General features: G+C 45.0%; 1 protein-coding gene across 4 annotated transcripts in view; it reads left to right on the plus strand.

Annotated features, from left to right (window-relative positions):
- The window catches only part of LOC118391129 (drebrin), a 106125-nt gene that overhangs the window by 91947 nt on the left and 2385 nt on the right, over positions 1 to 11793 (plus strand). For all 4 annotated transcript variants that reach the window (XM_035782176.2, XM_035782177.2, XM_035782178.2 and 1 more), the window contains 8 exons: positions 233 to 310; positions 1035 to 1186; positions 1277 to 1334; positions 2255 to 2311; positions 2681 to 2795; positions 7165 to 7278; positions 10585 to 11033; positions 11535 to 11625. In XM_035782176.2, the coding sequence (XP_035638069.1) occupies positions 233 to 310; positions 1035 to 1186; positions 1277 to 1334; positions 2255 to 2311; positions 2681 to 2795; positions 7165 to 7278; positions 10585 to 11033; positions 11535 to 11625 (1114 nt within the window). The remainder of the gene's footprint in view (positions 1 to 232; positions 311 to 1034; positions 1187 to 1276; positions 1335 to 2254; positions 2312 to 2680; positions 2796 to 7164; positions 7279 to 10584; positions 11034 to 11534; positions 11626 to 11793) is intronic.

Genomic DNA, 11793 nt, shown 5'->3' on the forward strand with positions numbered 1-11793 from the left:
TAAAATTGTATAACGAATATAATTCACATCCAGGTAGTGGCGTACAATAAGTGATACGGTGTGTGTGGAACAGAAATATGACACTATGTCTTGTTTGACCCTGTTGGTTACAGGGTGGTGGGGTGGAATACGATTTGGAGGGCACAGAACTGTGCCATGGCTCTTTGACGAATGGTTGTAACCGACCACTTCCTGTTTCCCTCTGCTCTTTCTCTATTGGACGAATGCTCAGGGCACCGTGTACACCAAGACCAACGCAGAGATCGAGATGAAGAAGATCAATAGAGAGGAATTCTGGGAACAAGCCAAGGTAGGAAAGAACATGATTCCAACTGTCAGGAGGAAGGAAAAGCGGGATAGAAGAGGGAGGGGAGTTTGACTGGAACAGGGACTCTGGAGACGAGAGCAGCAGCAGTGTTATTCGTCCGTCTTTTTTCCCTCTACCTTTTCCTCAGGCTAGTAGTGTTCGCATGAATAGCGGTTTCAATTTGAGTGTGTGTAGGAGTAGGATCAAAACAAAGTCAAACCATGTCCCCCTTCCTGAAGCATTGCCACTGGCCAATGAGACTCATGCGATATGACATCCATTGCTGTCTGTCCTTTAGGTTATTTGAATTTGAATCATTATGAGGGGGCGGCTTTGCCCTCTGCAAGTTAGACTCAACTCTGAAATGCAACTTTATCTGAGTAGATTTCCATTTACAAATTGCCTGTGGATTTAGCTTCCTCTCAATAAGACCAACGCCAAGTGTTCTGTTTTGCATTTCAGTCTTTGATATTTTATGATGTAGTTACTAATTCAAAGGGATTATTGAAATTGTTTTTTCTAAAATATTTGATTGGTTGACAGGACAGGTGTCAGTACTGATTGGGAGACCGATGTAGAGAGGGGTACAGAGGGGCTCGAACCCCCATCGCCACGGGGGCATATGTGGTCCGGAAGTCGGAAGCTGAAACCGCTACACCAAACTCCAGCAGAGTTAATGACTTAAACAAATAATACAATATATTTCTTGGTTCTTTGTGTGTACCAGCGTGAAGAAGAGTTGAGAAAGGAGGAGGAGAGGAAGAAGGTTGCGGAGGAGAGGCAACGCTTTGAGGAGGAGAGGATGGAGCTGGAAAGGAAGGAGCAAGAGGATAGAGAGAAGAGGTACCGCGAAAGGGAGAGGCAAATTGAGGAACACAGGTGGGCCACCGTGACTTATGGGTAATGTGAAGTATCACTGTAAACTCTTGTGATTGATCCATGTGGTAACTTTGTGTGTGTGTGGAGTAGAAAGAAGATGCAAGAGGAAGAGGAGGCCAAAGAGAGGACACGGAACCAGCCCCTCATAGTAAGTGTGTGTCAGGGCTGGAGTCAATTTGAATTGAAGGCTGTCAATGCAGGAAGTGATTTAAAAATACAAATAAATGAATTAAAAATAAACTTTTGACATCGTTTAATCAACCGTTTTTTAGGGGTCATTGAAAGTAAATGTATTTACGTTTACTTCCTGAATTCATACTGTAGTAAGAGCCATGGCCAGTATTTGTACTCTTTAAGAAAGTGTGTGTGTGTGTGTGTGTGTGTGTGTGTGTGTGTGTGTGTGTAGTAACAGAGTATGTACAGTGTGCATATTCTTTGTTCTGTGCCAAAGAGGGTCTTGCCTTAGTTACTTCACATCACTGATAGAGGCAGTCTGCTTTTAGAGTTAATTTCTCATCTAATTTTGAGACTAGTCATGAATCATTGATATTGTCTGGGGAGGAAAATTAAGAAGAATCAAGAATGACATTTCCTGTTTAAAAAAACTCTAACTTTAATTCAATACTAGCATCAACATGAATATTTTAACCCTGACACAACACGAAACAAGATTTAGTCTCCAAATATTGGGTCCGACAACGTTTTCACTTATCTCCTTCCTCTTACCATTCCACTATAGCCACTGTTATTTTAACTCACTTCCTGCAAAAACAATACTTCTGTTTTCAGAACCCTGAGAATGCCTGCTTATGTCTGTGTTTCTGCGAGGCCATGCGGTGAGAACGTAATTATGTACTAATGTGGTTGTATGAAATGGTGGACATCTTTTATGCTTCTTTATTGTTGTTTCCAGACAATCATACAGCAACCCTGCTAGTGGTGGATGACATCACTGGGATTTAAACATGTAGGCTCTGCTACCCCCTGCTGGATAGATGTAGAAGATATAAACTTTATACTCTTTCTCCTTGTATCTCTGTCTTTCTCGTGCTCTCTCGCTGTCTGCAGACAGCAGAACCTAGCTATGAGGATCTGGAGAAAGAGAACAAGGAGACGGAAGTGGAGGTGGGTTGAAAAAACATAGCATACAAACACTGCTACTACAAAACACACCGTCACTGAAACGATTGATTTGTTGTACTATAGCCTGCTTTACTTTGCCATGATATAAGATTGTGTCCCACTTCTCTCCAGTGTTAAGTTGAGACAGCGAGTAAAGCACATTGTATCTTAGACTCATGGCCTGTATATGTGTGTCGTTGTGACCGTAGTACTCCTGGGTTTTCGATCTGTGTTATTGAGACAACTCAGGCTACAGTAGGATATGTGTGTCTGACTCTGTGAGTAAGAGAAATGCTGTGATGTGAGTGTGTCTCACAGGGGTGCGTGTGTTCTAGTTGTCTAATGTTGTAATGTATGTCTGTTTGTTGACAGGAGGCGAAAGCCCTGATTGCCCAGCGGGCGGACAATCCCAGGGAGTTCTTTAAGCAGAAAGAGAAGGCTGTGACCACTGGTGTGGACGTCTCTCCTGTCTCTATCCACAGGGCCGGTAAGACCAGAGAAGAGGAGAGGGAGGGAGGGGTCAGGGAGGGAGGAAGGGTGGGTGGATGTCTTTGGGTCACCAAAACCACCATTCGTCTTGTCATTCACCTCGTCACCTGCCTCAGTCCCTGGACTGTACTGTCCCCCCCAGTGTGTCTGTTATGACTGGTAGTGGACAGAGCCCTTTGGATCCAGGCAGCTGTATATCCCACAGAGATCTGTAAGCCAGGAGAACAGTTGGTGTAGAATTCAGATGAAGATGAGGAGTAATCCAGTTGAAGACAGATGAAGCAGAGAGATGGATTCTCTAGCAGTGTTCCCTTGCAGACTACATAGATATGGATAACAAGTGGCTCAAAGGAGCCAGGTGGAGCTGAATGGAAACTGGAAGAAGTGCCTGACTCGGTGAGGGTCTCCATACTGAATAAGACTCGTGTCCACCTGCAAACCCAAGCAACCAAAGAATCTCCTGAAACAATCTGTTTCTGTCTACAAGCAACGGTATATTTTCATAACGGACTATAGCCGTGTGCATTCCAAGTCCATCTGAAGATACTGAACTGAATCCATGTTCAGTTCCTTTCTCCATCATTAATGAGCTTGGTGCAGAGGAACAGGGAGACGAGGATAACTTCAAAGAACAGTGCTTTTCATTTCTACTACATCACTACTTTGTCCACAGTGTGTCATTACCACACTAACCACTCTCTCTTCCTTTCTCTCTTTGACCTCACTTCTTTGGTTTGATTCATGGTTGTGCGTCTATTTGTCTTGTCGTCTGTCTCTCCATTCATGTCTCTCCATTCATCCACCCGTACGTTTTATTCTTCTGGTGTCTCCCTCTGTTCTTCCTCCGGGACCTCTCTTGGGTGTCTCCTCTTCTCTCCTCACTAATGGGTTTATATGGGACCATGCCCATTCCCCCACAATCCTTCACTTCTCACGGGGATCCTCTTGGGCCTTACCTCGTTTTATCTTGACTTTCTCCTTCCTGTCTTCCTCCTACTCTCCCTGTCTCTCTCTCTCTATCTTGTCTTTTCTTGTCCTCCCTGCGTCCGTATGTGTGTCGCTCCGTGTGTGTGTCGCTCCGTGTGTGTGTCGCTCCGTGTGTGTGTGTCGCCCTGGGCCCTGTCTTTTGTCAGGCCGTTTGGACAGCCCGTTACCAGGCCGTTTGGACAGCCCGTTCTTGAAGCAGCAGCACAGTCCCAACGAGCCCAGTCCGCCCCCCCTCTGCACCCCGCCACATGCGAGGCTGCAGCCCACTGCACCCGGTAGGTACTGGACAGGAGGAGGAGCAGGGAGGACATGGAGACCCCCCCTTAGCCCCCCCACCCACCCTCACAGGACCACAGTAGAGGACACTCACCCCCAATCCTTCACCACGAACCCCACCCTAAAGCTTCTGTGGCAAACTCAGCCTCTCTCTTCCCCCATCCTTTCTCACCCCCGCTAGCTCAGCACTACTGTTAGCTAACCTGGGTCTGACATGCTCTATCCTATTTTGAGTCCTTGTTGAGCATGTGATATAGATACCCATGGTAAAGTGGACCATGTTGAGACTGTCTGTAGGAGATGGGTGGCTGTGCAGTGTGCTAAAACCCATGGTGCTCTGTGCTAAAAGTCCTCCCAGTGTGATGACAGATCCCATTACAGGTGGTGTCTCAGTAAGTCAGCGCGCTCCTGGTTTGGCCTCTTTCTCTGCACTCCCACTCTGGTGCAGTGTGCTTTTAGTTGTCTTGCTGATACAATTAAAAGTTTTTTTAAATGTTTTTATTTTATTTATTTATTTAACCTTTATTTAACCAGGTAGGCTAGTTGAGAACAAGTTCTCATTTACAACTGCGACCTGGCCAAGATAAAGTAAAGCATTTCGACACCTACAACAACACGTAGTGACGCCTCTAGCACTGAAAATCAGTGCCTTAGACCGCTGCGCCACTCGGGAGCCCCCTTGATGATGGCTGTATCTATCAAAGAGCTGTGTTGATCATGGCCCTTACTTCGGCCTACTATTGCCTCTTATATATCCTATCACAAATGAATCTTAGTACTAACTACCCTAACGTACTAACACACTATCTTGTCAACGGCTTCAACTCTTCCATCCCCTTAACGCCAATGATGTTTACTCCATTATTCCTCTTGGTCGCAATGTTTATATGTTGTCCACTGAGGTCTGATCTTTTATCCAGGGGTTGTGGAGATGGTAGTATGGTTAGGGGACTAGTCATGGTAAACCCTATTGGGCAGGCTTTCACCTGGAGGAGAGGAGGAGAATTATCCAAACCTGCAAACATTAGGTTCCATGCTTCATTACTTGTTTTGGCGATCTCACTTCGTGTCCACCTTTACCCCCTTCTCCCTAACCTGTTTCTGCTCTCATGCTACTCCTGGACTGTGATGCTCTGCCCGTACACACATACCTCGCGTACCTCCTGAACTATGACCTGTGAGTGTGTCGTCGTCGAGCTGCTCGTTCATTTGTGTTGCCTGTGGTCTCTGGGCTTGTGTTGTGGGCCCTGTGTGACCGTTATGTTACCTCTGACCTATGTGGAGTATTGTACTGGAACTGTACTGTGTCTTCATGTTGTATGGTCTGTCTGTGAAGGCAGCTCTGGTGAGGGTGGCCAACCAATTCCAACTGGTTCCTACTAGACCCAACACCCTAGATATGTCAAAGGTTTTCCTGCAAAGGGATTCCTATTCCACCATGAAATTCAGCCTGTACTTTTCACCTCTGCATGTGAAATATTTCCCCCCTTAAACTGAAACTGTGATTTTAAATGGTTCAGCTTTGATGAGGACGGGACAATATCCTGTCCTCTCTTCTTAGTATTTAACGACCCCTAGATTAGTAGTGAAGTGGGAACCCCACCCAAGCAAGATGCTGTAGTCACTGTATATCATCACCAGTCAGTCATCTGTATGTCCTGTTGCTCCCAGTCACAGTGATGTTGGTCATTATCAATGGTTTGTTTGTTGGTGCTTTGGCTCTTAGTAATCACGAGCACGTTCTGTTATTGTGTCCGCAGTTCCTGGTCTAAATTGAATTGAAGGGAATTGTGTTTGGTGTATCAGCCTGTATAATGTGCTGGAGTTTATTCGTTGAATGGATATGAATTCTTTGTCATCGAGATTCGCCCTCCTCAGGTGAAATCTCCTCCCAGGTCATTCTTTGCAATGTGCATTACAGACAGCAGAGAATCACTAGCTGACTCAAAAACAGATTTATCCACATCACTTAATGTGTCATTTTGATGGACATTCCTCACACACTATTTCTGCTTTCAGGTGAATTCATTGTTTAGATCAAGACAACATCACCATGAAGATCTGATTGTCTTTTTGCGTGAGGTGTTGAAGGATGCCCCTAAGCCCAGATCTAGGATCAGCTTACTTTTAACTCTGTGCTAATCATAATCATCGGATGTCTGACCTGTATCAGTGGTTAGGGGCAACTTCTACCTACAGTACTGATTTGAAGGCCATGTATTGGAGAGGAGAGAAGACTCCCATATGGAGTGACTGTTGCTGCAGCTCATGCATGGGAATATAACTGTTGTTGCTGCAGCTCATGCATGGGAATATAACTGTTGTTGCTGCAGCTCATGCATGGGAATATAACTGTTGTTGCTGCAGCTCATGCATGGGAATATAACTGTTGTTGCTGCAGCTCATGCATGGGAATATAACTGTTGTTGCTGCAGCTCATGCATGGGAATATAACTGTTGTTGCTGCAGCTCATGCATGGGAATATAACTGTTGTTGCTGCAGCTCATGCATGGGAATATAACTGTTGTTGCTGCAGCTCATGCATGGGAATATAACTGTTGTTGCTGCAGCTCATGCATGGGAATATAACTGTTGTTGCTGCTTACTGACAGCTAAATGCACAAAAGCCTGCTGGGAAGGACCCACGCTTCACCGCCGCCAGGGATGTCACCCATGCGTCACATGATCTCATCCCCAGCTGCATTTGTGCTTGAGTAGATATACAGCTGCTGTTGCACCATTCAAGTCGCTAATTGAAATGAATAACGACACCGTTGTCATCTCCAGTGTGAAATTGAATACAGTGTTCAGGCTAGTCTGATTGTGCTTATTGTGACCGATGGTGGTATTTCATTGTGTTCATTATGTGATTTTTGTGGTGGCCTTTTGATTGGGTTTAGTGTTTGGTAACATTTTTGAACGTGCTGTTGATTGTGGGGGAGTGCTGTATTTTTATTGTGTTGGTGTTTATTGTGTTGGCGTTGAATGTTAGGTGTCATTTTGATTGTGACTGAAGGTATTGCACAATGGTGATGTTGGGTGGTGATTATGGGAAGTTGTGATGGTCTTCCCTCTCAATGTGTGTTGTCTGACCTTCCTCCAGATGGTGATGATGAAGGGAGCTCAGACCACAGCATGGGGACGTCCCCAACGCCTATCCCTAAAATAGTCACCACACCCATCCAGGAGGCAGAGGACGACAGCCGGAACGAGTGGGGTAAGACTGGACAGAGTTGTTATACTGGGGCCTAACAAGGACTTAAATAGTTGTTTTCTGTTTGATTATGTTGCTATATGCCACTTTGTACATGGTTAATGTTAACATTTAAAACTATTGAGAGCCCTGGCCTGTTGGCCAATTTTTTTTAACCTTTATTTAACTAGACAAGTCAGTTAAAAACACATTTTTATTTACAATGACGGCCTACCCCGACCAAACCCTAATCCGGACAATGCTGAGCCAATTGTGTGCCGCCCTATGGGCCTCCCAATCACAGCCGTTTGTGATACAGCGTGGCTATTACTTATCCAATACAAAAACATACACACCCACACTGGGACTGTGTTTGCCCAGGCCTCATTTGCCTTCACAGATGGCTGGGCTTCCCCTGCTCATGTCTCTAGGCCCCAGTGGCGCTCTGATTCATATACTGTATGACTTGGGGTATTGTGTGTAGATTGATGAGGGGGGGTATAATGTAATCCATTTTAAAATAAGGCTTTCCGAATGAATGTGCTGTACATTTTACGGACCCAGTATATTTTACAATATTTATCTTTTGTTTGTTTTAGTCCCATCATTCAGCTCCATTCAACCCCTCCCATCTGTCTCTGAACCCCTCCCATCTGTCTCTGAACCCCTCCCATCTGTCTCTGAACCCCTCCCATCTGTCTCTGAACCCCTCCCATCTGTCTCTGAACCCCTCCCATCTGTCTCTGAACCCCTCCCATCTGTCTCTGAACCCCTCCCATCTGTCTCTGAACCCCTCCCATCTGTCTCTGAACCCCTCCCATCTGTCTCTGAACCCCTCCCCCTCTCTGTCTCGGAACCCCTCCCATCTGTCTCTGACCATTATCCACTTCTATTTGCCATATATATTTCAACTGTGCTGTGATGTTTCACAAAAATTCTGAACCTTTCTATTCTCATAGTTTCTACAGATTAGATTGTAAATGAAAGCAATTATTTTGCTAAGAGTATTATCGATCGATCGTGACTTTTCAAATCCCCCAGCAGTGCTATTTGCAGTTATCTCCAGGTAAATGTTTCAATTCTTCAGCCATTCCTGAACCTGCGACCAACAACAAGCTACATATGGGACAGTACCAAAACAAAATATCTAATGATTCTGTCTCTTCACAGCCAAATCTGCAGAGCTGGGGTGGCGGTATCCCCCATCTCCAGTGCCTTCGGAAAGTATTCAGACCCCTTGACCTTTTTCCACATTTTGTTAAGTTACAGCCTTATTCTAAAATTGATTTTAAATTTAAAATAAAATAGAAATCCTCAGCAATCTACACACAACACCCCATATTGACAAAGGCAAAACAGGTTTTTAGAAATGTGTGCAAATCTATAAAATTTTTAAAAAGTTACCTTATTTACACAAGTATTCAGACCCTTTGCTATGAGATTATAAATTGAGCTCCGGTGTATCCTGTTTCCATTGATCATCCTTGAGATGTGTCTACAACTTGGAGTCCACCTGTGGTAAATTCAATTGATTGGAAATTATTTGTAAAGGCACACACCTGTCTATATAAAGTCCCACAGTTGACCGTGCATGTCAGAGCAAGAACCAAGCCATGCGGTCGAAGGAATTGTCTGTAGAGCTCCGAGACATGATTGTGTCGAGGCACAGATCAGGGGAAGATTACCAAAACATTTCTGCAGCATGGCATGTCCCCAAGAACACAGTGGCCTCCATAATTCTTAAAAGGAAGAAGTTTGGAACCACCAAGACTCTTCCTAGAGCTGGCTGCCTGGGGAGGGGAGGTGACCAAGAACCCGATGGTCACTCTGACAGAGCTCCAGAGTTCCTCTGTGGAGAACCTTCCAGAAGGACAAATATCTCTGCAGCACTCCCCCAATCAGGCCTTTACGGTAGAGTGGCCAGGCAGAAGCACCTTCTCAGTATAAGGCACATGACAGCCCGCTTGGAGTTTGCCAAAAGTTAACTTAAGACTCTCAGACCATGTGAAACAAGATTCTCTGGTCTGATGAAACCAAGATTGAACTCTTTGGCCTGAATGCCAAGTTTCACGTCTGGAGGAAACCTGACACCATTCCTACGATGAAGCATGGTGGTGGCAGAATCATGCTGTGTGGATGTTTCTCAGCAGCAGGTACTGGTAGACTAGTCAGGATCGAGGCAAAGATGAACAGAGAAAAGTACAGAGAGATCCTTGATGAAAACCTGCTCAGTAGCGCTCAGGACCTCAGACTAGGGCGAAGGTTCACCTTCTAACAGGACAACGACCCTAAGCACACAGCCAAGACAACGCAGGAGTGGCTTCAGGACAAGTCTCAATGTCCTTGAGTGGCCCAGCCAGAGCCCAGACTAGAACCAGATCGAACATCTCTGGAGATACCTGAAAATATCTGTGCAGCAATGCTCCCCATCCAACCTGACAGAGCTTGAGAGGATCTGCAGAGAAGAACGGGTGAAACTCCCCAAACACAGGTGTGCCAAGCTTGTAACGTCATACCCAAGAAGAATCGATGCTGTAATCGCTGCCAAAGGTGCTTCAACAAAGTACTGATTTAAAGGGTCTGAATACTTGTAATGTGTGTGTGTGTGTGTGTGTGTGTGTGTGTGTGTGTGTGTGTGTGTGTGTGTGTGTGTGTATAAATATCTTTTTTTTCTTTTACTTTATACTTTTTACTTTTACTATATTTATGTTTTTTTAATATATTTTTTAATCAATTTTAGAATAAGGCTGTAACGTAACAAAATGTGGAAAAAGTCAAGGGGTCTGGGTACTTTCCGAAGGCACTGTATATAACGTTCTATTGGTTGCATTCATTTTGTATTATAATTTAAATGGAAAAATGTGTAGTTTTGACTCGATCTCTTAACTATTTTGCAATCTGTATGGCTCAGCTGTCAATTTTTTGTCCCTTAAAATAAACTGCTATACTTTTTTATTTATCACAATATTCTTTAAACAATCGGTCTTTAATGCAGGGCAGACAGACAAGTTCCTTTCTATCTCCCACTTCCACTTGCCTCTTCCACTTTTGCGGTAATTCTTTAATTAGTTGGTTGTAATTTTGGGTAGCGCAGACGTTTCCATATATTTTTGTCAGCTGCATGTGACAGCTCCACTAGTATATTTGAATTTAACCATAATATTTCTTGTTTTATTTGTTCAGTTTTTTTTCTGGTGGATTAAACTGAAATTGCAACCAACTTTCTATAGTTTGTTTTAAAAATGAATGATCGTTGGACTGTTTCGCTTTGTCTCCTATCAGAGCTTATTGATAACTTTTGATAACATTCCCTCTCTCCCTCCCCTCCAGGTGAGCCGAAGCAGCAGCCAGGCCCAGTCCAGGAGTCCACTCCCACCAAGCCCGTTCAGAGCGTGGCCCCCCAGACCCGCCCAGACTCCCAAGCCCCGTCCTCAACCTCGGACGACTATGACCCCTTCTCAGGTTTCAGGCCCCTTCCCGCACCCACTGCCGCAGACCCCCTGGTGGACCTATGGGACAGCAGTCCTGCCACAGGCTCCGCCCCCTCTCAGGCCCTGCCTCCTGGAGGGCGAGTCCAGCCCCTGCTGAGCTTCGACGAGATGGGAGACGTACCATTCTACCCGGGGGGCCCCGGGGGTGCTGAGGACGAGCCCTCCAGCCTGGTGGATGTGGCTGGGACCCACGATATGACCCTGAGCTACCAGCATGCACTGCAGCATGCTTCAGATGACACTCAGCTGATGACCAATGGGGAGACGCTGCTCAAAGAAGGGACTCAGGTCATTACGACATTACATGACTTGGCAGAACTTTACATTATGTTAGCCTTATGCCATGTAGTTACTTTGAAACTACTTTGATAACCAGAATGTAATTAACATTGAACACTTTTCCCTTTATTTCATATGTGGGGTTTATGACTTGTTGTGAGTTGTTTACTTTGTATGCTTGTATTGAATCTCTCCTTTTTCTAAAGTGATAATATTATGGGCCACAAGATGGCAGTAAATGCATTCTACATCGGCAGTAGTGAGTGCTGCTGGTTACCTAGGACGGAGAGGATGGAAGTCTGTTCTGTGTTCCTGATATGGAACAAAGATTGACACACACAGAGATACACACACAGTACAGCACTGGATTATACGAATTGCCCCAAGATAACCCAAACTGTACTGTACATGCAGTATACTGAACCGTGTACCCTTGTGATGGCATAGCTGGAGGAAAATGTCTATATGCTGAGACGATACTGTTATTAACTAATCTGTCTGCCTGTGCAGGCGAGCGAGGGTTACTTCAGCCAATCGCAGGAGGAGGAGGACTGCTCTGCTAAAATGAACCCGACGCCAGTGTTTTATAACAAGCCACCAGGTGAGTGAGAGAGCTTCATGTTTGGCGAAGTCAGAAACACATTTTTTTAAGAACTGCTGTCACACTTCTTTTTGAAGACAGTCTGATGTGTGATGATGATGGTATGTGGTTGTTTCTGCCCCCTTCTTTGACATTTTGTAAGACACCCTTGATGAAAATACTAAAGCG

This window comes from Oncorhynchus keta, chromosome 12, assembly GCF_023373465.1.
Source record: "Oncorhynchus keta strain PuntledgeMale-10-30-2019 chromosome 12, Oket_V2, whole genome shotgun sequence".
NCBI lineage: Eukaryota > Metazoa > Chordata > Actinopteri > Salmoniformes > Salmonidae > Oncorhynchus > Oncorhynchus keta.